At 37.4% G+C, this 27,009-nt stretch overlaps 1 protein-coding gene across 3 annotated transcripts in view; it reads right to left on the reverse strand.

Moving 5' to 3' along the window:
• Window positions 1-14,288: 14,288 nt before the first annotated feature.
• LOC149298999 (AT-rich interactive domain-containing protein 5B-like) overlaps window positions 14,289-27,009 on the reverse strand; it is a 126,537-nt gene continuing 113,816 nt past the window's right edge. For 2 of the 3 annotated variants that reach the window (XM_089486929.1, XM_089486928.1), the window contains 2 exons: window positions 19,481-19,679; window positions 14,289-16,442 (listed from right to left, as the gene is read on the reverse strand). In XM_089486929.1, the coding sequence (XP_089343055.1) occupies window positions 14,289-16,442; window positions 19,481-19,679 (2,353 nt within the window). The remainder of the gene's footprint in view (window positions 16,443-19,480; window positions 19,680-27,009) is intronic. The other variant, XM_089486930.1, reaches the window with a different exon arrangement.

The raw sequence follows: 27,009 nt of genomic DNA on the forward strand, positions 1-27,009 counted from the left end.
AGCAGTGCGGGTTCATTCCACTGTGTCTCTGTGGCCAGACTCCGGAACTCAGAAATGTAGTCCTCCACCGGCTTGCGTCCTTGCCTGAGGTTATGGAGGAGGTTCTCAGCAGTCCCCCTTCTGTGGGGGTCTGCATATAAGCCGTCCATGGCCTGGCGGAACAGTACCCAAGTCTCTAAGGCTGGGTGTTGCGTGAGCAACAGGTGATGGGCCCAGATCATGGGTCCATTGGACAGGAGGGAGATCGCCGAACGCACCTTGACAAAGTCCGTAGCGTACGTGCGGGGCTTCAACGCAAACAACAGTTCACACGAGGTCACGAACGCCTGGTACTTGGTGCGGTCTCCGTCAAAGACAGCAGGCAAACTAACAGGGGGTTCAGGGTGGGCCCCAGCCCCCCAGCCCCTTCCGCCACTGGTTCCCCGATGGGTCCAGGAAGAACACCTACTGGAGGTGGTTGGGGTATGGCCCCTTGGACGACTTGGAACTGTTGGCGGAGCAGGAGTTGATTCTCCTGTAGGTCCATCATGTTTTGGGCCATAGCCGCCATCTGCTGGGTCAGGGTGTGGAGCGCATCAGCAGCGCCTGCAGGCTCCATATTGGCTTCTTTGTTTTGTCAGGTGGGGGGGTGCGGAGCGTGGCGCAGGCACCACTACACAAAGTCCAGTACGCAGTACAAAGAGGGGCAAATCCAATAGAAAAGTCGGGGTCACGGTCCAAAGGTCAAGGCAGGCAGCAGACAGCATAAACGTGGGACGAAAGCTAAATAGTCAAGATACCAGGGATTCAAAGAATACAGGGAGGTCATACGCTATGAGGAAGCTTAACAAAGAAGCATTGGTGCAGAGGCTTGTGGGGATTATATAGGGGCAGGTAATGAGTATCCACCCCTGTCACCTGATCCCCTCCCACCCTAAGTGCTACACCTGAGGGGAGGTAGACAGAGCCGTGTCTATCTCCTCCCCCTCCCTCTGGTGGCTGTGGAGAGGGAGGTTGCATCACGGGGCTAAGCCCCGCCCCCTCCTCTCCGAGAGCGCGGCGCGTGTGCGGCACTCCGTGCACGCAGACCGCGAGGCCGGGAGCGCGGCCTGCCACGAGGCAGGGCCGCGCCTTGATCGGGAGGTCCGCGGGCAGGAGTAGACCTCCTGCCTGACGGTTCCCGCAACGTGGGACCCGAGACTCGGCGTGGCGCCCGGTCCTGGGACTGTGCGGCCATGTCGCGAGGAGGCCGGCCGACGGGGATCGTGGTCCGGGCGGAAGGACCCCGCAGCGAGGTAGGTGGTCCCCGCCGGGTCTGACACAGGCAGATCAGAATCGTGGTCAAATAACAGGCAAAGGACGGTACACAAGGCAATAGAGAAATAGTAGAAAACAGCACACCCAAAAAGCATAACACTTTGAACGGGTAATGACAGGGAAGACAAATGGGGATTAAATAGGAGACGGTACTCACATACAGGCCGCAGCGTTGCGTGTGTGGCGTGCGTAGCGTACGTTGCGTCCGTTGTGTGACGTCGTCGCGGCCAACGCGGACCTTCTACGCGTCATAAGCGCGGTATGTATAGGGGACGCGCCTGCACGCCGAGGATACCGGCCGAGGCTGTGGAGGCACGGCTGCCCTGACGATGGCGGCGGAGGCGGAGCTGCGACACTGACGCGTGCGCACGGCGTCGGCGGCAGCGACGGAGACGCCGGGAACTGGCGAGCCGACGCGAGCGCCACAGGTACGTGCCGCGGCGGCGCGCGTGACAGTAAACTTGTGAGCAAGGCCTAATGTATTTGTTAGTCTGTCATTTCCAGTTTTGTCTTACCATTTGAATATATGTTTTGTAAGAAGCGATGCATAAATTGCTTGTGCTAAATAAAAGATGATAATTATAAATAATATAATTATAAATAAAAATTTAATTTATATACACGAACATATAGTTTTCAATGCACGTGTGTATTTTTGGTTTCAAATTGAGTTAAGCACCATTGGGTCACCGAATGTCACAGTGGAACTGAGTCCCCGAAGATCGCTTTTGGTGTCAGTGGGTCGCCTCTAGGGGAGATCCTACAAGATCTGGCCCTCCCAACGCTTAGGTCTCTGAGTGAATGAAGGGGCTGCATATCCCCTTGGGAGTGCAGCCTCATATGACAAAAATTGGAGACTTGGTTCCACTGTGGCCCTACCACTTTTGGATCACCGACCACCCTTTTTTTATTCTTCACATAGCAGATTGTAAGCTTGCAAGCTGGGCTCTCTCCACCTAAGGTATCGGTTTGTCTTAGTCTGTCAATTCTCGTCTTGTCATACCCCTTGAATATATGTATTGTATTAAGTGCTGCGTAATTGTTGGCGCTATATAAATAAAAGATAATAATAATAACAGTAGATGATGAGAAGAGCACGATTGCTCGGCCACTCAAAAAAACAAAAAAAAGTGTGTTGCTCCTCCATAAATCCTAGTATGCTGTATATACAGGATTTGAGGTTACCCGATCAGGGGGACCCGGTGGAACCCTGTTTTCTGTACAACGGGAGATTTCACAGCAGAGGGCCAGAGGGAAGGAAGACAGGCAGACGGCTTGAATGTTTATCCTGGACAGGGGGAGTGGAAGATATTGTATTTCACCTGATCGATGTGTATAAATACCTGTGTTACTTTCAATAAATGAGAGTCTGTGTCTTGGCATGTGACTGGGTGAATAAGAACTATAATTACCGGGCTGCCTATGGAATTCTCGGCAAGGAAGACCTACACGGCGGAGCTACTCATCCTGAGTGCAGGTCTCCGTCTCAGTTTCCTCTCCTTTGTAGTTGCTATTGCCCTATTGGAAAGATGGCACTGTAAGAATAAGCCTAGTCGAACTGTAATGAGATCCAACAAGCCTTTACATTTTAACTTGAATTATTATATTTCATATGAATTCTTTGGACTATGAAACAAACGGTTAACATCTAAAACCATTTCTGCTGCTATTACAAAATGTGTAAGCAAGAAAGTACAAGGAAGTTGTAAACATTATCTAAATATGTGGTGACATGTAAACTGATTTATGCTAGTTTATGCATAAATTTAAGTTAATCAAGATACTGGCTTTTGTAAATGTGCTTTTTGTGTCAGAATACCATGAATTCTATGCTTCAAAATGATTTAGCGTATTCTCTAAACTGCATACGCCACATTTCTTTTACAGAAAACCTATCCGGCCACTAATGAAAGGTGTGAGATAGGATATGTTTGTGTGCATTCCAACTGGTCCCTCTCGTCCATTAAAATCTCTGGACTGCAATTCAAAAACAACATTTTTAAAAAGTAAAACATTTGTCGAATATTTCTCTTGCTGGCAATAGATTATAAACTCACAAGGCCCCCGCCCCCCTTCTTCCTCCTAGGTATTCCATATTGGGAACTGAATGCAATATTTTACCAGGAATTGACAATTTATTTATAACCATAGTGCTGCATACTAGAGATCTAGTGATTTCTTCTTAACATATTTTGGGCTCAGAGACGTTCTCCCTTCCCTGATCCCTCAAACGTTTCTCTATTGGTTGGTGTGCCAAGCTCTCTCTGCCCCATTTAGATAGCACACCATTGACTCCGGTGAAGTCGATACTTTTTCTTGGGCCAACATAGAAAATGCTATACATTTACGTAAGCTATCAGGACTTCAGATGTCTCTTTTTCAGATGGAAACTCTCATTCATTCATTCTGGAGAAATCTCTGAGGTCCAATAAGCTTGTGGAACTTTATGTGTTTTTCTGTGATTGCCCAATAAGTAGTATGGACTTCAACTAGTTTTCTCATTGGCTAATATGGGTATATACATTTTTTTCTCACCATTCTTTTTTTAGATTTCTGAGGTATCTGGTTTGCTAGCATTAGTTTGCATGATCTAATATACAGCTATAGTACAGCTACAGAGAGATTCTAAAAGCAAGTTACTGCTGTTAAACAGATGGGTTTATAGTCTGAGTAAAATGGTTGTAAGTTGCTATTTCTTGAAAAACTTTAGTGTTTCCTTGAGATATGTGTGTGCTTGATAAAGCAGCAGAGCTTGCCAAAACGCCACTGAAAATCTTTAGATGCACAGCTGATTTTTTTATTTTTTTTCATCTTCTCAGATGGCCCTGGGAAGAGCAAATCAAACTTTTTGACAAACTTTGTACTACTAAAATAACTACTTATATTTATTTAAATTAATAAAGAAAACTTACTTTGTTGCAGGTACAAGTGTAACATTGAGAACTTGGGTGTTATCTGGAGTTATGTGATGATCTTAGGCATGGGGCATTAGGAGGTAATTATTATGAAACCTCTATATCCTAGAGGTTTTGTAGTAATAGAGGTCTCACGGTTCCTACCCAAAAGTGAAATATGTGGTTGTGCTCCATCAAACTCCATTATACCTTAAGCCTATACCTATATATATATTTATTTTTACTGGGAACATGAATGCTCATTGGCCTGATTTCTACCCTAACAAAATTATTTTCTCTCTGTGCTTAAGAGTTTCAGCAAGATTCAGATTTGAAATACAAGCAATTTGTAAAATGTGAAACATCTTTAAAAATGTACATGGCAAGATGAATTACATGTGTTTGCTGCTTCCATAAGCAGCAAGATATTTTAAAAAGTCAGTCATTTAATTTAAATGACATATCTGTAAATAAAAGCAGATGTTAGAAAGAGGCAACTCTGAATCTAAGTATGGCATAACCCCACTTTCCCACCGAACAATAGCACTGTATGATTTAGGTTTGTGATGAAGAAATTTTTTTGCTTAAAAAAATGTAAAAAGCTTCCTATAAAACAGCCTTCATAATGAAGAGGTTAACCATACATGTATGTATCTCTTACATTAATATTTTGAGCTTGATTTTGGGTCATATATTAAAGCTGTGGTTTATCCTGAGCCACACTCTATTCACCATATTGTGCGAATGGTGATGATGTTCACAATGTTACAATTTTCAGAAATTATGAGCACCATTTTGGCAACGTATAATGGTAAAGGTTCATCTAAATACAATCTTTTGCTTGTCTTTTTGAATAACAACTTTGGCATTAACAAGTGGGTTACTGCCATTTAATGTCCTTTTTTGCATATATTTCAGCAACATTTCAAAAAGCTAATGTTTTTAAGAAAGTTTCTTGGCCAGCAAAATACTATGTAGAAAGAGCTGTCACAACAATGTGTTTATGTTGGAAAGGTTAAAAACATTATTTTCTATAGTTGTGAGAATTCAAGTCAGGCCATTTTTTCTTGTAGTGTAATATGCATCATGGTATTGGGCGGTTTAAAAAAAATTGCCTATGTTAATGGAACAGTCTAGTCCCAACAACTGGGCTCTATTAAAATACATGACTAGCAGCTTCCAATCGTGTGCATGCTAGCAAAACACTAGTGTTCAGACAGCGTAAATGTGATTGGCTGCCATTGCTCCCATTGATTTCAATCAACACTCATATGCCATTGAGTAGCATAGGTGTGTTACTGAGCATGTGCAAGATGTGTATGAATGAATGCCTCCTGCTCCCTGTAGAGAGAGCCAGGGGAGCAGTCAAATGACACAAAAGGCTTGTCAGGTGTGTAAAGTTGGAGCGTAGCGCAGAGAGACACCAAGCGAATAGCAGATGCAAAGTCAGTGTTTAGATTAACAGCAATGATCCTTATTCCACTGAACAGTAAAAGTAGGCAAAAAGGCATAAACAGTACCGTATAGCAATCCGTGGTCTGGGGTAGGAAAATATCAACTAAGTCCATAAACAAGCCAAGGTCAAAGTCCAGTGAATCCAAAAATGAGTATATCAGCAAATCGCTATCAGCAAAGTTCAGGAAGGGACTAGAACAATCAAGTAATGAGGCATAGGAGCTGTGGGTTTAAATAGCCCGCCAGGAGATAGCTCCTCCCACCAGTTTCAGAGATCCTCCCATTCATCTGTATACCTCTATGGAGTAGTGACCTATCTGTCACTTCTTCCCCGCTCCTAGCCAGGCCCCCTGCATCATTGAAGTGCAGGACACGCCTCCATTGCCATCCTCCCTGCATTCGCCGCACTGGAGCCCGTGGATGTGGCTTAATGTAGGCCAGGGTGGTCCAACCAAGCCATGTGGTACGCGGACGAAGCCCCGGACGCTCTACGACTCCTCCATCGGACGGAGACCCCTGCTGATGATGAGGAACTGAGGTAGGACCCTGACTCATTTTCATATACACTCCCCAACACCATACATTTTCACATACACACACTTTGTCAACTCACTCTTGTCTATTTCCCTCCACTGTGGTGCTGCCATCTGGTTTTCCTCTCTCCCCCCTCCTCTCAAGTAGAGAAATGAGGCAGGGGAGCGAGAAAGAGAAGGCACCATACAGGGAAGGCATTGCACAAGAGAAGGGGAAAGGAGGCAGGGTGCAGGGGAGAGAAGACACTGCACAGAGGAGGGAATGAGAAGGGAAGAGAAGGCACCCCACAGAAAGGGGCATGGCACGGGGGGAGAGGACAGAAAGACACGTACCTTGGGACTAAAATTTCCCATGGTGACAAGGCTTCTATATGTTATAACTCTCTCTCCCTTTCTTTATCAACTTTTTAGTAGAATCTGGACTGGCCCTTTGTAACATGCATATCTAGGATTAACTGGATTGTAGGCCTCATCCTCCTTCTAATCTGGGTTAGGTAGATTAATGTAGCAATGTTCTGGCATTACTAAATTGAGTGGCAAGGAATGGGTATTTCCAGTTAGTATCTAAAAGTCACATCATCAAATTGCGGTGACATCATCTAGCTGGTTGTGTAAGCAGGGCTAGTCCAGTATTAACTCGAGGCTAGCCCCCAACAGTATGTACATTGAGTGAAAGTAAGTGGGGATTGGGCATTGTTATATGCCATTCCACCTGCCTGGAAAATGGACGAAGCGACCTTGAGACCCAAGAAAGCAGCTCTTCACCAGGAGTCAAATTCTGAGTTTTTAGGTATAACTATATTTATAGATCTACCTGCTGAATACGAGGATGGTTGTTTTATGGTGGAATTTAACATGAATAATTCAGTTACAGTTTTCCAGGGCACAATGATCAATTATTTAATAATGAACAAAACATTAGGAATTCATAGTAACATTTTATTAAATATTACAGTGAATCAAAAAGTACAAAATATCGTATGCCTGCTATGTGATTGGGAAACTATTGGCACATAATACAGTATCAAAAAGCAACTGGATAGGTACAATTTGGAAAAATACAAAAATTGAGTATTTCTGGCTCAGCTTATTTGTGATAGTGTTTTGACTTAAGGTTAGTCAATAACCTTTCATTGAAAATCTGACCAAGATCATTACTGGGCCGTCATATTATATACAAATATTCACGTTACAATGCTTTTAAGCAACATAACTTGGATCACAATAAGTATACAATATTTACAACAAAAAATTTTTAGATTTTTTTTAAACAAAAAGTATACACAGCCAGCTATATTTGAACATATCTTTTAAATCCAAGTAAATATCAAATACATTTACAGCAATTTCTTTTAAGTGCTCATGGCAAAAAATAATAATGCAGTGACTCACATAAAATTCCCATTACATACAATTGTGACAGTTCATATTTTGGAACATGAAATGTAAAAATGGAATTTAGAACTTTACAAAGTAGGCAGCAACACTTTTCTTTGCAAAGATATCCTTAAAACGTGTACAATCTTTAGGCTATAAATGCTTGTGTTTGTGTGTTCTATATGGCTGCAAACATATACATACGTATGTGCATTTGCACACTTTGCACATATTCTATACACTGTATGTGTGCTTTTATGATTATTACACATGGAGGCATCTGTATTAACAATCAAAATACAATCATACAGCAAATAATAAAAGTGAGGTTTTATGTTTGAAGCAAAAATCTATGTGAATATTACAAAAAAAGAAGAAGCCACGGTCGTATAAAAAAATAAATAAAAAAACACACTCCTGTCACTTTGACAATGATCAGCAAACACCATTAAGCAGAAATTAATCACGTTTAGAGAAAGCAGAACAATTAGCGAGAATTAGCAGGCAGCGTCATACTGTATGCGTCTGAGAAATTAGTATCCATGTTACAGTACTTTAAAGAGTCCATACATCACTGCCTGATGAGGCAAGGAAAATTGAAACATATTTGGTTTGCTTCAACTTGTTTTTGTAAAACTCGGATCATTTTGTTTGCCTGGCAAAATATATTTTTAGCGTTTTGTGTGACTGCTTTGGTGGATATGATTTCTCAGAACATCAGCTGGTCTTCTGTTTGTGATTTCAGCTCGCTAAAAACAAACTGTTCTCCGCCTTGCCAGAGGTTGTATGAATGTTTTATCTCGCAACCTTCAGAGCTCATAATGAATCACTAACATAGCAGAGTTTTGTATTACAACATTTCTTGGAAGAGAACATGCTTCATAGATTTATGGACTATGCCAATTAGATTTCAGAGTTTCCTTGACAAGCCTACCTAATAACAATGCTTTAATTGCACACAAAAAGCTTGTGCAATTCAATATTAAATCCTCTTGAACTCACACAATGCAAACAAAGCCCCTTTTAAAAAAAAAAAATTTAAATCAGCTCTTAGCCCAGAGAGAGAATTCAACTGTCTTTTTGAACTGTTTCCAAGATTCCCATTTTTTTTTTAAAACAAATAATCCACTGGGGTTTAATGCAACTAGCTTTAATTTAGAAATCTGTATCTATAACCCAATTTGGGAACACTTTCAGGTAGAAACATTCATTTACATAATAAAGAAGGAAATAAAAGCAAAAAAAACATGTCCGTTAACACTGATTGCAACCTTTCAAACAGAGAAGTGGTCGACTGTTTATAATCAAATTCCGAAATGACGCTCATCAGGAGCAGAACATTAATTCTCTCTGTTGTATTTATAGAGAACATTATGCACTTCCGCAGCAAGAAAGACAAATTTGCCAGCAATGTCAGGCTGCACACCACCTCCTTAATCGAGTAGCTAGGTCCAATTGAGAATTTTTATGTTGCAATTGAACGTATAGCTTTAACTCTTTGTGTACCATGGGTGTTGGCAACCGTTGAAAAACAATTGTATCTCTCTAAGTTCCTCCTGCACTCCATCACTAAAATGGAATTTCACTTTTGTTCCCATGCTGTTGTGAACAATTTATTATTGAGAGAGGAATTTTTAATAAGAGAAGTCAAGTACACTTAGCTTTTTGGTGAAAATGCAAAAAGCACTACATTTATTAGAAATATAGGGCAGAAGCACAAATAACTGGCACACAAATGTTCGGGGGAACCCCCTTTTGTCAATGTGCAAAGCCAGCTGTAGCAGCACTACACAATTTTTGGTATTTTAAATCCTTATAAATCTTATTATATATTTGATGGATTATTCTGTTTCAGGTCCTGGTAGCATGGTTACACTACACGTGCATGTTTCTTTACCTATAACAAATTTAAACATGTCTACCCGACAATTTATATGAGAGAAGAGAATTGATTTGAAAACACAAGTTTTTTCAAGAAACAGCTGCTGATAAATATGCTTGTTTGCAAGGACAATTCAAATAAATAGACTTTTAAGTTGACAATACATTAGCATTTTTAAAATAATAGTTTGGTTTTTTTTCAAAGGTAAGATGTTGGCATAGAAAAATATATTTTTAGAATATCCTAAATGTAGTACCTGTAGTTACATTATTATTAGTTATAGATTTATATAAGTATCATCATATTCTGCAGCACTTTTTTAAAACTGAAGTGTAGAATCAAAAATTCTGTTAAATGCGTTTGTCTTAAAAATGACAAAACTAGGCCATACGATATAGAATATATAAGACAAAGCACTGCATAATAATAATAGTAAAGAGAACATGTAGGCTACTGTTCAAATCGCACATAATAAAACACCCTGTGGCCTTCATTGGCAGGGCTAGCCCTAGGGTCTCTGAAACCCAAGCGCACCCCCTTCCACAGCTTAGGGGACCACATTGACCATGTTTTCCAGGCATAGTTTTTACATGACCCTGATTGGCACAGGTAGTTGAAAGTTATATGTGTCCTGGAAAACATGGCTGATGTAGTCACCCAATGCAAACTAGCTGCCTAGGTAGCCTATATTAGCCTATATAATTGGGCTGGATGCATTCTTTATAAGCAAAATGGCTCTGTGGGATTAATAAGTAGTAAGAGGTTGTTGTCAAACAAAAATATAGTTCAGAAAACATAAATAAATGTCATATTACATATTATGGTTTTTTTTAACTAGTACTTTGCAGCTAATGGGCTATTTTAGATCTAACACTACAAAACATGTAACACATTAACTACAATGGCTTTTCCTTTTCTTATCTGTTGAAAAAAACCAAAAACATTCCTATCATCATTTCTATTAAGCATCATTGCCTCTTGATTGACTGTTAACGTGTAAAGGACATTGGAAAAACAAGGCCCCAGGAAATGATGTGGAACACAAACAGAGAAACTCTTAGTAAGCAATAGTGGGAAGGAAATAATATATTATTCTTGGACTTTACTATTATACATGGTAAGTATAGTTGTGTTTTTTTTAGTATTAGGCATAATGCAAAGTTTGAATGAATGGTGTATTTAGTATATAAGAAAAAAGTAACTGACACAAATTGCATTGGTATACAATCATTCCAATTGCACCAAAATGTTTCATTTTAACATAATGTTGCTAAGGGATACCAGCATGTTACTGACATGTTACTAAATACCCCCATAAGCCTTGTCACGAATATAGAATATCTGTGTATATTTCTTTTGCCTGCATGGACAATCAGATGCCTTGTTCATAGATGTGATGATCATTACCACAAGTGAATATCATGTCTAATGTGTTTCTCAAAATCGAATCTGGAACGTGTTATACATGAATGCTCGAATGATAGCATGGAATTGAAATAGATTTTAAGAAGTAACTTGGCTCTCAAGACAGAATTAGATATATTCTCAAACTTGAGGTGTAATGAGCATACCGTATATAATCAACTGGTTTATATTTTTTTAAAAATATAAATATTTGGGTAACTTACACTTTAGGCTGCTTTTTCATTTTTTGTCAATTTTTTATCTAGCCATCGCTTTTTGATTGTTAAGAATTTTAACCTTGTGATTAGTTAATATCATAATGGTTGTTTCGAAAGACACCACTTCTAAAGATTCTAAAGATCACCATGCAGTGACTTACAGCATTCCAATAATATCTACTGATCCAAAGACATCCTTTTACTGATACATATACTTTAAGACTTGATTACTGCAAGGGAAGTAGAAACATTCCAAAGGCTCATCATTTGATTACAGAGTCATTGATAGTAGTTTTATTATGTTCACAGTTACATCTGACTGCACACTGGGGAAGACCATCAAACATCTTTATATATTACTCTACTGAAGCGTTATGGATTCATTACGGCTGGCTGATCCTCTAGTGAGATTTTTGTATGATGATTAACAAGAGTATTTTAAAATAAATATAGACTACTCATTAAATCTTTTAGGCTTTCTGCCACCCCCACTTATGTGCAACATTCTTTAAGGGCAATTGGAAATAAGAACAATAAATAGGTGGTAAAGAAACATGGCTTCTAGGTTACTAGGAGATTACAAGCTTCTGGATCACCCAAGTAAAAGAATTTGTAGCTGCAATGTTTGATCTCATAAACCGTTCCTAGTGGGAACATAAAACCCAATCAAATGCTAAAATGCAGAGGTAAATTAATGTCAAAATTCTTAATGCATATTTTAAAAGATTTACACCTTATTAAAGGCTTTGCTGTCAAGAAAACTCTTTGAGTTATGTCAACAACCTTATCCTTGGGACCAATAAGTAAAGTGGCAGCAATTATATTTTGTGTGAGAGGATTAAAAAATGAACCGGCTGCTAGCTGAGAACATTAATTGCTGACAAAATAAGTGTTACTTTTAAGAAGGAATGAATTTTGTTTTAATACACAATGGTATTACAATACAGAGTGTGTGTTCTTAGGGGAGCGGAGTGTGAGTTTGACACAAGTTTACAGTGTGATGAGTGACTCACATTTACCCACACAATGCGGTCTTTTTGCAAATAAAAACAGCATACTTGGGAACTTTCCTTGTTTGTCTGGGAGCAACAAGTATCACAGCTGATTATGAGGGCTCTGGGGCAATACTTAATTCTACAAGTAGTGGGAAATATCCTTTGGCTCTATCTTCTCTCAACCCCCTTTGTCATGTAATGAAGGCTAGCCACGTTGGTATGTGTAGCTAACCTTGCCTCCTTGACCTCAACCTATCCCAGGCTCCCACATGGTGAAGAAAGGAGCACCAGGAAATGACATCACAGTCCTCCTCAGTGTGAGTGGGCCGGTTGGGAGATCACAGATCTCCATTGAAACTGACCCATTGAGCTAGGCGAAGTCACCTAGGACAGAATATGTTGCTGGTAGGAAGTTCCCACAGTATGAAAATGTTGGCTTTTACTTGCTTGAACATTTTATATTTAATGATTTGGGTCTCACACAAGGTAATCTTCACACAGGCCATCAAATGTTACATAATAATGTTACATGAAGCTGTTACATGACAATTGACTGTTTAGCATAGTCGCCAGGTATACTGAAAGACCTGGCATTTATGCAATAGCAGATTTAAGTTTACACACAATAATAAGGACAAAAAACACTGACAAATTCACCCTACTGAAAAATAATCATTTTCCCCAAAATACTTTATCATTTATAAACCCGTCTCTTTATTCATGTACATAATGGGTACTATGTCAATAATGTTGGTGTTTGTGTGTGTGTATATATATATATATATATATATATAATCACAGGCTGTGAGCATTATTTTGTAAGAAAAATGTGTAACGTATGCATTTCCTGGGCACCTATGGGGCTCAAGTCTGTATAAGAATTGAAATCTTAAATTGCTTCCCTCACCCAGTTTAGAAGGAAGGGTAAATTTAGCACCAGTCCCAACATGACCAAAATAAAAATATTTCTACAGCAGCCATGTGTTTAAAAGACACATTATGTGTTGGACATGTTAAGCAGGGTAGAGAAAAATAATTTTGTATAGCAAATATATATATATATTTTTAATAATGTGCTCTTCTGTTCCTGCTATCATACAGCCTCTCCTAAAAACTAGTTTATTTTATAATTTTGCTCTTGCATATGTTTGGGAAGTTGGGTCAAACCTGAGACTTACCCAGGTATGGCTACTGGATCTATGTGCCATGACATTGTTGCCTTAAGATCAGCTCAGTCATAACAGTGAAAAGCTGTAGACATTTGATTATTCTTAGGTGTCATTTAATTAGCTTGAAACGAGGTTTCAAGAAATAAAACGTTTTGGGTTTTTTTGCATTACTGGAAAATCTCTCCGAACTAGGGCTTTGTTTGCATGCCAAAATGTGTGCTCAGTATTATACTAATTCTCTTTGGACAATCTCTCAAATGACAATTTTGAATACGTAAACAATACTGTTACAAAAAGATGTTTGATCAGCCATCATGGTTTAACAGACACACAAATAATAGCCTCTCAAAAATGACCTTGCAGTTAATATAATATTGTTTAATAAAAAAAATAATAATAAAAAAGCACAGAATCAACTGAAAAAGATTAATCCATATAAATTAGGCGAACAGACAGTGACACTGATATTTGTAAGAGCAGATATGTACAGTCAATTGAACAGTGTTTACCTTTCTGTCTTTATAGTGTTAAAATTTAATATATTGATTGACCTGTAACTATACATTGCATTGATTGAACTTTGAACCCTTCTCATACCAGAAAAATGAGCAGCAGATTGCAATATGCTGCTCTCAACTCTGGCACACACAGGGTTAACAGTCAACAACAAAAAATAATAAAAAGCAACGCAACAACATTAAAACAAGAAGTCAACATTTTACCCCTTTGTATATTTTTCATTCATCCAATATTTGCACCAGCGGCATTCCAAACACTTGTCTAACACTTAAGGGTCAGCTTTCAAAAAACTCTTTAGTTCCATAGGTGTTAAAAATCACATGTGCAAGTCTGAATTATAGTACGTTTATAAGGTATATGAAAGTACTATTCAAGCCAAAAAGTATGGAACTGAAATATAACCCAGTTCTTACCTCTAACATATTAGGTTGGAAGGTACAAGTTATGGTGTGGCTCACATAGACAATATTTTGATGCAGAATATTTTTTTACTGAGCAAGGAATGTAGCTAAAATATTTAACATTTGCCACTGGTAATAGAGAACTTTAAAGTTTTGTGCTAGGATGTACAGATGAAAGTTGGGAGGAAGGAAAAGCAGACTGTGGATTGATTGCTGTTAAGGGGTAAATGCTATTGTGTAATAAGTCTCCATATGAAGACCCTACAGATGAACCTGAAGCCAGTTGCCTGTATAGCTGTTGGGAGTTAGTGGAGTTAGCCAGGTATTGTCTCTGCATCATTAAGGAATGAAGGGCTAATGGCTGCATTAGAGGTGAAAGCATAGTCTGATTTTTCAAGTAGTGGAGTGGATGAGAATAAGTGGTTGGTATGCGAGAACTTAGCCCACCGCATAGGCCTCCAGGATAGATTCCGGGAAAGATAGGTGATGACAAAGGATATTTGTGGCCTTCCATCATGTTACTAGAATGAACATCATGCACAGATTTGCTGCTTTCACCATCCTGACCTGTGAATGTCTCTTTCCCAGACATCTCCTTTGGTAAACTTAGAGGAGAGACGGCTCGTATTTTCTTCTCGCAGACAGGACTGTCTATATCATCCAAGTTTCTTTTTAGAACTCTAGATATTCCAAAGTTTTGACTATTTGTTTTTCCAATAGTGATCGGGTGGACCAAAGCTTCCACCTTTCTTGAATTATCAAGTCTTACATTGTGTGTTTTGACAGGCCTATGAATGGATTCTGGATGCCGTTTAGATATTGTCATAGGTGATACTCTACAGGCTTTTGGGTTACATTCGGCACCCATGCTCTTGCTATTTGGAACTTGAAAGTGATTCTGAGATTTACTTTCTTGTTGGACCAACAGATGAGAAGTGCTGGATCCTGGAATTTTCGAGGAAAGTTTGTGTGCAGATTTGGGAAGGCTCAAATCGGTTGGCTGGTCATCTATGTTATCTGATGTATTGTGTTTGTCTTGGTGGTGCAAGGAGTGATGATAATGAATTTTCTCATGGTGCTTGTGTGGAGATAACACATTTTCAGATTCTCGAAACATCTCTCTTGGGTGATATTTAGATGAATGTTCATTATGAAGATGGTGCTCTGTATGTCTATAGAGTTTGTGCAAATGTGGTGAGGAATAGAATTCTGCCAGAAAGTTAGGCACATTAGAATGATGTGTACTTCTTTTTTCTGTCATTCTGTCCTTGCAGTCGGGCATGCTCGACTTCAACGCATATGATTCAGCAAGTGCACTTTGATGATGCTTGGAGAAATCAGAACGGTAAGATTCTACTTTGTTATACGTACTGGGTTTGTAAATGTCATTAATATTCTTGTCATCTGGGCTTTTTTGTTTAAAACTTTGAACATGCTGTATCACAGAAGGTCTGTTTAAAGGAACAGATTCAGAATTGGATACCTGGTGAGTTTGTGGTAAAGGTGAAGATACCTCAGCTTTTGTACTTAATTTTTTCTTGCTTATTAATGGAGGTGGAGAGCCAAAGGGATAGCTTCCAGACTGTGATGCCCCACTAACCTGAGATAACAGTTTCTTTTTTGCCAGCGGAGACATGATTCCTGGATTTCCCCTGGAATAAAGCAAGGGTGTGTTACCAAATGAGGAATCCTCATTCAAAGATGCAGAAACATCCTTTTCTTTAAGCACGTCGAGAGTTTGAACCAAGTAAACTTTGGGATTTTGCTTAAGTGCATTTTGTAATATGTTGCTGTCCAAAGGATTTTTGAGGTCTTCAGATACAAGTGAGTCCACCTTTACTGTACAATTTGCAATATAATCTGGTATACTGGGTAGTTTTTCTTCTTCCATGTGGACCTCATGCTGGACTTGGACTTGAATCTGGGGAAATATATTAAAATTCTCATCACATGTTTCATTTTCCAATGAATCTGGAAATCCTTGTTTGCTTTGATCTGGTTTCATAATTGATTTTTCATCGGAAATTTGTGAGTGCTCATCTAGTTCACTGGAATTAATAATTTCTACTTTAATACATTTAGAGTCACTGGGATTCTCGTCTTGGTCGTTCTCTTCTGTGACTTGGTCATTGTTAATGATTGAATCTTCAAGCTCCTCCTTTATCAAGGATGCAGACAATTTGACTTCACCACTCTTTGATTCAGAACAGTCTGTAGATGGCTTGGTATCCTCAGAGTCACTTGCATGAGACAAGTTTTTCTCTTCCACTTCCAGGTGATCGTGTCCCTCTGTCGTCTCCTATATGGGACATAATATAGATAAATAATCAGACAAAATATTTATTAAGATTTAATCATACACAACAATATTTATAAACAGATAATAGTGGATAAGTAGCTGTTAGACTTTATAATCCAACTGATTTTTTTCATCTCACCCACAATATCCCCAACATACTGCTTAGTGAGCAAACCCTACAATTAAATTTTTTTTTTCATGTTCCTACAACTCCAGAAAACTAAAAAGAGTAGATAGAAAAAAGAAAACACGTTTAAGCAGCTTAAACATTGGATATTATTGTACTCCAATAAGTACCTCTAAAATGGAAAAAATCACTAAAACACTAAAAAAGCACAATTATACCCTTAATGCAGTGAAATGAGAGTACAAGCAAAAGCAAAGATATTGATCAGTGAAGCTTATAAGTACAAATAACCCGAGCACTATAATTTATGGTGAGTGCACAGTACACTCATTTTAATCAATTTAATTTCTTGCTCAGTGAATTGTTTATTTTCTGCTTTTATTATGAACCTATAAATTACCCAGATTCACAACATTTCTCAGAACACGGGTAATGATGTTTTTTGAGGGGTCATATCAGATACATTATATTATATTAACTATAATTAATAGTACCAGAGGAATTAACCTTTATATGTATAACATTTTGGTAGTATTTAATATGCCATAAAATATTTTCAATATATCAAAAATATAGCAATTTGCCAGAATAAGTATTAAGAAAAACAATTCTCCAAAGAATTACATATTCCATAAATTTGCAGAACAATAGGTTCACAGGTTTACAAAAATGTGTTCTATGCTCCTAAAGAATAAATATACTGTATTGCTAATGTATTCTACAACTGAATACAAGTGTTAATGTTAACTATACATGTAGCATCGACTACACAATTATATTCTTTTTTTTCTTTGTTACTTGGATTGCAAGCCACAAGTAGACAGCAGCTTATGATATCTCTATCTATAACTCCTGAGTTCACAATTGAATCTTTTTCAATCTATAATGCAGTCAAGTAACCCCCAAACTCTAGGGTCATCAGAATGAATCTGAAATACAGTAGACTGACAGGCTTTTACAAAAGTTGCTGTCATTCTTTTGTTAGAGAGCCATCACAAAACATTGTGTGCGCTCTTATTATTTTTTCCTTGTCTAGTTAAGATAAGAGGCATCAAGGCAACATCAAGAAGCATATTATCTAAATTCTGTATGGCTGATCGTCGCAGTAAAGGGAATGTAAAGAAACTAATGATTCACAACTGTTTTGAAGATGTCTTTCTGTACTTGATGCTTTTAATACCCCTCTGAGTTTAGTATTTCCTATTAGTTGGAGTCTTTTAGTGATCTTTGCTGGAGATTTTTTTTTCTTTTAATAACAGCTCTTTTCAGTCAAAATGCCATCATTAGTACTTTAATTTAGTATCTAACAATCAGCAGTCTCTTGAGCTTATTCAGTTACATGAAAATACCAGTCAGTCAAGCAAGAAAAGAACAAAAAATCAGGTAATACTTTAGAAAGCTTTAATCTCGACATTTATTTCTGTTCAACAACACCTTTGGTGAATTTTGGGACAATAACCAAGAATTAGACTAAACTGGTTTGCAAAAAGACACACTTTCTCAGTAAATTTAAAAGATACTAAACGTTTATAATCTACAATCCCAGTCCATAGGGAAATAATTTTAACTTTATAAGGGTGTGAAATGCTCTATAGGAGGCATAAGGTTTTAGCTTGTGTGTTAGTTGAGAAATACTTCTTAAATGGCAATAGGTGATTTAATTAGTTAATAATAAATAAATAATAATTATTACAAATAACATTTAATGTAATAGTTGTTTCATTAATATATATTAATATACATGTAAAAAAGAAAATGAATAAAAAGCATTATAATAATAATACAGAATATATTCAGTTATTGTTGAGCCCCCCCCAAAATTCACATATCACAATTAATTTTTTTTGTCTGAAGCAGTACAACAAATCAAGTACGTAAGTTATGCTAAATCAGACTAACACCATCATATAGAAATTCAAGGATATAGATTAGTGGCAATTTAATATTTGGTGAATCAACCCCAATATATTTTTTACAGTGGTGTCCTCATTTGAAGAAGCCGTCAATTAGCATTGTTAGATTGAATTAAAAAATGAAAACAAAACAACAGCCCAGTAAAAAAGACATCTGCTTACTATAACAGAAAACTGGAAACTGTTAGAACTGGTGATGTTGATTTTCTGCATTTTCTAGGCACTTTGTTAAAGTAAGCTTAACGGATAAATATTGTATTTTACAAAAACACACAACTGATTTTCACTTCAGCCGTCTACTTGCAACAGGAGTGAAAGTAAAGGAAAGCTGACTGTATTCAGTCCTTCATAGGCAGGTTTTTTCAAGTGTGTTTTTGGGGATGCCACATAACTTTTTTGAGCAATCACGTTTTTGACCCTTGACATTAGAGATAATACTGACATTCTTAGAGCTACAGACATATTTGAAAATACTTCCAATGGCATAGGCAGGGCCGATATTTAAAGAAAAAATGTCAGTTGTATGATGTTTGTTATGCTTACTGACTGACATTTAAAGTATTTTCAACTAAGGCCTTTTGTTTATGCATTAATAATGATCTTCGTTTTATGAGGAAGGGTGTCAAGTTCTACTGTGGTATATTTCCGCTATCATACTCCTCTGTAATGCGTGTAACACATCTACATACATACATACATACATACATACATATTTCACAGGGAAGGCTAACCCGAACTCTTCTGGGAAAGTAGTATCACGTGAGGCGTGAGCTAACGTGTATGGGTGGTGCTAGCTCCAGATAGCATTTAGAGGGGGGGAAACCAGGACATTCCCCAGGTATAGACATCTCTAAAGGACATACATTTTTCCCTGACATCGTATTTTTATGCATTTAAGTGAAAGAGAGGTGTAATAAGTGGCTTCCCAATCTGAAAGGTTTAAAAGGAATCATTTCAAAACTGCTCTTAAACCAACCCGTCTAGAGGTGACATCTTACCTCAGATACATCCTGAGATTTTTCTGAAATATCTTTTTCTTTCTTTGACTTTTGGTTTTCTTTCTTAATCAGCTTTGTGTTGCACAGTTTGGTTTTATTGTCCACCTCTTGGGAGACATTATCTGGTTTCCGTGGTTTCACTGGTGGCAGTGGTTTGTCTTCTTCTCCTTTAATAAACCTTTCATATGGCAGGATTAATCTAGATAGTAAAGGAAAACAATATGTCAGTTTATTTAAAGTATCAGTAAAGTATACTTTAAAATGCACCTTCAAGCTTTTATTAGCATATGGTTACAATTTGAAATGTCAACCAAAAAAAATGATCTCCAACACAACTGGGTCATGCCATGCTGACGACCTAGTTTGTTTAGGGGCAACTTGACAAATAGTGCAGTTGAAGGAAATCAAGGCCTATCAAGGCCTAGATGGAGATTAATTTGTGCTCATACATTGTGGACACAAAAGAATTAAGTGCACAAGGAACATCAGGGAATCTAGTCCTATGTATCATTAACTGGTGGCTCACAAGAAGGTAACCTGGTAAATTTTGTTTCAGACAATTATCCCTGCTTCCATATGTTCTGATACTATCTTAAGGTCAATAACTGTTCTACGGACATCATTACAGTGGGCATCTAATGCTACTTTAATCCAAAAGGTAGCAAACATACAACATTATTTAGTTGCAGTCAATAATCAATAATATTGACAGTAGACATTTTAGGATCTGGTAAAATCTTATTTTATGCCCAGAGGTTACATAAATAACTTTTGACAGATCACAACTCCCCGTAAAAAGTCTTGGTAAAGCCCTGCCCATGAATATACCTCCAACAGCTCCCTCTTGAAAAAATTAGAGGGGGTACACCGGATGACTATTCGCTTAACACTCCCAACGTGCTGAAAATTGGTTAACCGTTCTGTCTTTCCAAATAATACTTTGGAAATAATCTACAGGACATACCGGTTATATTGTATCTTCTTATAGAAGGTAATAGAATACAGAAAAGAAATGGTACACTCAATGTAGACAAAGCAATTGCAAACTCAAACATATTTTGAATCAATAACAAAGATAAAATAATTTTGTTAGGGCATGAAGACCTGGGAAAATGTAACAATACCTATGACAGGTAATCCTTGGTCATGGGTGCCAATATTTATCAAACAAGCAATGAAACCTGAATAATTACAGTTTCCAAGTGGGATGCTTGCCTGCGCCTGCAGCCAAAATATGAGCTGAGTTTTCAAAAGACCGCAGGGGGATTTACCAAATGAAAAACGTAATCACAATTAGAAGTTTCATTGCAAAGCAACTAAAATCTCTTTTAAAATGACACATCAAACAATATGCATTTTAATAATCTGTTTTCCAGTCGTAGTTTAGCTCTTGGTTTTAAAGGACAACATAGCTGTGTTATAATTAGAAGAGATGGATTATATTACAATCTCAGTCTCGACTTCAATGATGAACTTTTTTTTTTAATGCATTCGGCATGATTAACGACTTGCTCTGGGATTAACGCACAACGCAGCGACTCTAACAAAAAAACCTACATTGTTATACTTATACAGAACATTTTGTGTTGTTTCTGAGATTAATTATTATAGTAAAGCCAAAGTTTCTCTCACAAATAACACATTCAATGCGTAGCATGCCTACTCACAGCCTCAAAAAGACCAAAAGAAAAGAATTTGCGTACTAAGATTTTTATCGTAAAACCGGTTTCATTAAGTGCTGTCAAAACATTTAACCTCTTCAAGTGCAACAACATTATAATGCAGTAATGGTGGCCCATATCCTGAAACTTATCCTGAAGGTTAAGATGTATTAATAAATATTTCAGGACTGCCCCCAGAACTATGACATGCAAAATACAAACTTAGGATATGTTACGTTTCAGATAAAATTCATTAATGGAGCATGATCTGACATGGTGTGTGCGAAAGGGTCGTAAACAAGGCTTTCTAGCCCAAGGTTTGGCAGTCAGCCAGCAGTGAAGCTAAACAGAACCCATGGGGAATATTCATGCTCAGATCCCATTACAAACTGAGTTTAAACATGTTACAGCTGCTAAAACTGTAAACTGCTCCCTCTATGATGGCTTACCAAAATATTAAACGTCTGCCAAATATCTTCTTCCTGCTGTAATTTTACAGTCAATGTTTACATAATAGATAAAGGCAAACAAAAAAAAAGAGAGTAATGAAATGTAGTATAGAAACACAGCTTTTTTGTATTGAAGCCCTCTTCTGAATAAGGCAGCTACAGTCACGGTATAGGGGCCAGGATATGCTACTTTGCCTATCTCTCTGGAACTGGAAAGGGTTAAGAGAATCTACTCAACCCCATTTCACTGCCAAGGCTATCAATGCAGAGTGAGCAGCACAGAATGCTTTAGGGATCATTAGGGTTGTAAATTATAGCGTCATGGAGAAAATACTTCGCCCCCTATCCTCACATTCTAAACCGTTTAAAATTCATTGTAACTGGAGCACATTTCACAATGCTAATTATGAGCTTAATAGGATAACTCAATTTAATGTGCTTTTTCGTCTCCAGGATATCGTTTTCAATATTCAGATGCATGTATTTCATCAGAAAAAAATATTCAACAGCTGCTTACCCCTGCATATTAAATAATGGTACTAGTTAGTGACCCTGCAGTAATGTGCTGTGAACACGCTCTGTTGGTATCAGCGGGGGGGCAGCTTCAAACCAATATGTCTCGAGAGCTGATCCCTATATACTTCTTCCCCTATAGTATTTTATCTTTGATCTTTTTGGTGTTTATTCTACCAACATAACTAAGTCTATACTTCTCTGTATCTCTCTCTTTCCTTTCTTCATAAGGTCTAGTAACTGCATTTTCTTTGGGTTTTTTAATAGCTCACAAAACAAAGACAATGCAATATTTTCATTTTAAAGTTAATTTTCGGTGAGTTCAGCAGTTGGCAGGAAGACAGCAGTATAAATATATTTTACACAGCTGGTCAAAGGCCTTGAGCCAAAAGCAGGAACTCTGGAATTAAATGTTTCTTGTATCAGGAAAAGAGGCATGACTAAGGTAAAAAAACCAAAACACAAGGTTTCTTGTTCTGTCTTCTCATTCAGTTCTGAGGATAATTCTCACTTAATACTTAAAAAGACAGCGTGGCTATTATAAATTTATATGTAACCTATATGCAAATGTTACACATTTACATACATATACACATACGATGTTTAATACCTAAAATATTCTCTCCCATGCAGCCCCACCAACGAAGAATGCATTTTACAATACTTAGGAAGTACTTTAATATGCATTCTATAATTAAAACAAGTATGTACCTTTAGGAGAAGCTGCAGTAGTTTGAATTTACGCATGCACACAGGTGGCTTGTTAGACCCCCCTGGAACTCTTGCCCAACACAGTGGACAGTGGGAGAAAGGTCTTTAGAAGGGACCTAAATTCTTAATCCACCTTTCCTCCTATAATATACCTATTTGCTATAATTTTACATTTTTGATGGGTAAATAAAATACATTAGTCTTCTAAATGCCTCTCAGTAACATAAATAATAAAAATACAAAGTGGGCCACACACCCTAAAACAAAGGTAGCCCTTTTTGACCATTAGAAAAGTTGGAATGTATGTTCTGGAGATATATCTCTTTGTTTTAGGGTGTGTGGCCCACTTTTTATTTTGTATTATTTATGTTACTGAGAAAGGCATTTAAAAGACTAATAGGGATATTATAGGCGGAAAGGGGGATTAAGAATTTAGGGCCAAAAGAGATATGGGAGGTATGCAAAAAAAGCTGGGTTTGCAAGGAAATACATGGGGGGAATTTATTGAATCCCTGCATGCATTTTCATATTCAAAAAATGCCCTCTAATTGAAAGGCATATGATGGCTGGCGTGTCCTTTTAAATATTTACAATACATATACACACTACACCACTTCATAAAGGCCAATATTTTCCCCACCAACAGTAAAGCACATGAATATTCAGTAAAGTGCTCCAGGGATTAAACAGACTTCTAGAATCATATGAACAATTGCTTTTTTCCAGAAAGGTCTCTCTGTGCAATTTTCTCTGAATGTTTTTTTAAGCTATCCTGTAATAGTACAACACAATTGCCACAGGATGTGATTTTATCATTTGATTATAAGCAAGCTTTTATTTTTCTCCTTGCTCTTAACTGTACGCGAACCATTGTAAATGGATTTATCGTACATTCAGCTAGAACACTAATGATGATGTGGACGTCAATCTAATGTAAACTGACAACCCCCTGCTAATAAGGGGCTATGTTTATGTTAATATAAAAACATGTTCTTGATGAAGAAACATGTAAATATCTTCGAATACACTGCTGAAGCTATGACATAAGTCACAGTGTTATTAATATTATTTGCAATTTGAATTGCAAATAATATAAATTATCTTGAAAAGGCTACGTATTGTATCCCTACCTCATAGATCTGCAAGTTACCTTGTCATGTTGTCGCTTATAAAATATTTGTATATATAAAGGGCATCATTTACGACACAGTACAATGAATACATCAAAACATATCTAATGGTCAAAGTCTGACTAAGTCGGGAAAAAATGAGATTTGGGTAATGTTCAATGCCGCCTATAGACGAGCCTGGAACACTCTGGATTTCATCTAAAGATCATACCTAATAACCAGGACCTCTACATCTACATTGGGGTCGAGGATCTGTGTTTGGACACACCTGTTCTCACCCAGGTTCCACCGTGGCTAGCCCTGCCCCTAATTGCAGCTTTTCCTATTCCTTATCTTGACCATATCCCCTTACTGGCCCCTATATGGAACAAGAGCTGGAAAGCACCAGAAGGACAGCCATGGGATGTTCCGTGGTCTGCCTTGAGAAGATCCTTTGTTAAACATAAGCAGACCAAAATCACTTCATGAAAGTCAGTTTAGAGTGAACCTCCAGGATTCCTAAACTTATAGTTAAACTAAATACCGATGTAATTTCCACTGATTTGAGAAACATTGAGGACATGAATGTATAATATGAATAGGTAGTATTAGTACTACTGCTGCTCAAACATTTTTTTATTAGAGAGAAATGTATTTACTGAGTAATTACTATGGTATGATTGCTAGTCTGGACTCATTCATGTCACATGAAGGAAGTGCTCCACATAATAAACGTTTGTGACTTCATACTGGGAAGCTTGCCCTCGTAAGATCTCAGAGGGAAGTTCAAATGTGTTAACATACTGTGGACACTGAGTCACTATCTTAGTCTCCATATTACACAGGCTGCTTGTCGAGTACAACACTGATGAGGTATCTAATTGAACCGACTTATAGAACCTCCTAACGATTTAAAAAGCATAATAGCCCTGCACATTCTGTCATCCCACTCTTATATGTAGAGAACAGACAAAAAGAGCCGTGGCACGGAAAACAACATGTATCCTAATATAATAAGCTTAGAAAAACATCACTTACATTTATCAGCCCGCATGGAAAGTTGCTAGTCAAACCCAGAGAATTCCCGAGTTATGGTTATAATGCACAATTTTGTTTTCTCATAGTCCCCTTCACTGGTGATGATGAAGGAATGTGTTCATTAGGCTAGGAAACCAATGCTAAGTGGCCAGTATCCATTTCTTATTCTTGTATCGCCCCCTGGCATTATGCCCTCCGTGCCATCCACACATTGTCTGTACCAGTTGCATCAATATTTTCCAAGCACACACCACAGTACTGTGTATATGTTGGCATGTTAACAGCAATAAAAGCAATAAAAATGCCTCTCTCATTTTTGTTAATTTTATAAAACATCTGCCAAATTCAGATTGGTTGGCATTCTACTGGCCTTTAAGCTTTGGGGTACATGGAATGTAAATGTACAGCTAGACATAAAAATCATATAAAATACATAATCCATATACAAACATATACTATATAACATAATATGCTTTTACTGTGGTGTTTTTTTCCTCATTTTTCTTTACTTTTAAATCGTGATGCTTGTTTAATAAATGTAGTGTGTATGAAAAGTCTTTTTGAGGCAAAGGCACATTCCAATCAATAAACGTAAAGCAAATTAACGATTCACCAAGTCATTACAGATATCAATAATTATGTTTTTATTTTAATACTTGGGAAATGTATTTTCACTGTTGAAACAACACTGACTCATACTGGAATTCATCTACATAAAAACATGTTTGAGACGCTGCTCAGAAATTAAATAAAGGTGTGGAGAGAACACAGGCTTTAGTTTTCCATCCGAATTTATGAAAATCCAATGCATTGCTACAGCAAAGGTCACCAATCTATTACACTATGTAATCGGGAAGCCAGCCAAAGAGTGTAGGAAAAGACTGGGGGAGGGCAATTTCACATCTGAAAATTGTGTAATTCTCAAGAGACGTCATGTCTTTCTCAATCAAAAATCACAGTATTGGTACATTTCAGTTTTCAGGAGAATTTATTTTATAATGTTGGCAATACATCTGTCAAAACGATTCCATAAAGGTGATTATTTTTCATTCTGCACTTGCATATTTCATTTAATTTTGTGGTAATTTTATAAAACGATGTCAGAACAGCGTATTGTATTTTTTCTTTTCATTTGCCTAATACTTTGAGGCGTCAATCATGCATATGCACACTAATAAAAATATTTTATGAGCGATTTGTAAATTTAATGTTATGCACACGGCTTGAAAACATAATAAAATATTCTTAAATGTAGAATAGAGAACCATCTATGAGTAATCTCCTGATTATTAATTTATATCTTTAAAACATGCATTTAACTTGTTCATTATTATGCAACAAGGTATACCAATACAACTATATATGAGGAAATTTAGTAAATAAGCAAAACACAAAAAAACTTTGCTGCGGTTCCAAAATCTTAACTATTTTATACCTTAATGAGCAAAAAGGATGACAAATTCTGCCTTTACAAATTGCCCTTGACCATTGCCACATTCTGTCCCAGGAATGTTGACCTGAAGATCTAAACCTCCTACTAAACTTGGACATTCTAGAAATCATTCTAGAATACACATTAAAATATGCTTTATTTCCCTATTCTGATGATATCTATCAATATCACAATAAATCATTATCATATACAAAATCGTATATTTAAAAGTTTCCCATGAACCGACTGAAGAAAGTATGTAATATTCCTCACTTAAGCTTCAGACTCTTTCTTTTTAGTTTTTTATTTATATATCACACTAGGTTTGGTTTTTACAGTCATTCAATTATGCTAACATATTTTTAGAACTTTTCCATTATTCTAAGGTTGTGCATAAACTGATGCTTTCCTTTAAAATGTGAAACGGAGAGGACACCACCACACCGCCTACATACAATTACCTTTTTTCTTTAACACTAAGACTCCATAAAGGTAATCAGGAAGACTCTATCCGCAATTTCAATCTTGCTTTATATGCAAGAGCAAATTTCAGCTCAGAAGCCAAAGACAACTGTTTATTTAAAATACTGCTCGCGTTTTATATTTACCAATACGT

Source organism: Sceloporus occidentalis, unplaced genomic scaffold, assembly GCF_023333645.1.
Source record: "Sceloporus occidentalis isolate IW3139 unplaced genomic scaffold, rSceOcc1.0.p SCAF_30, whole genome shotgun sequence".
Lineage (NCBI taxonomy): Eukaryota > Metazoa > Chordata > Lepidosauria > Squamata > Phrynosomatidae > Sceloporus > Sceloporus occidentalis.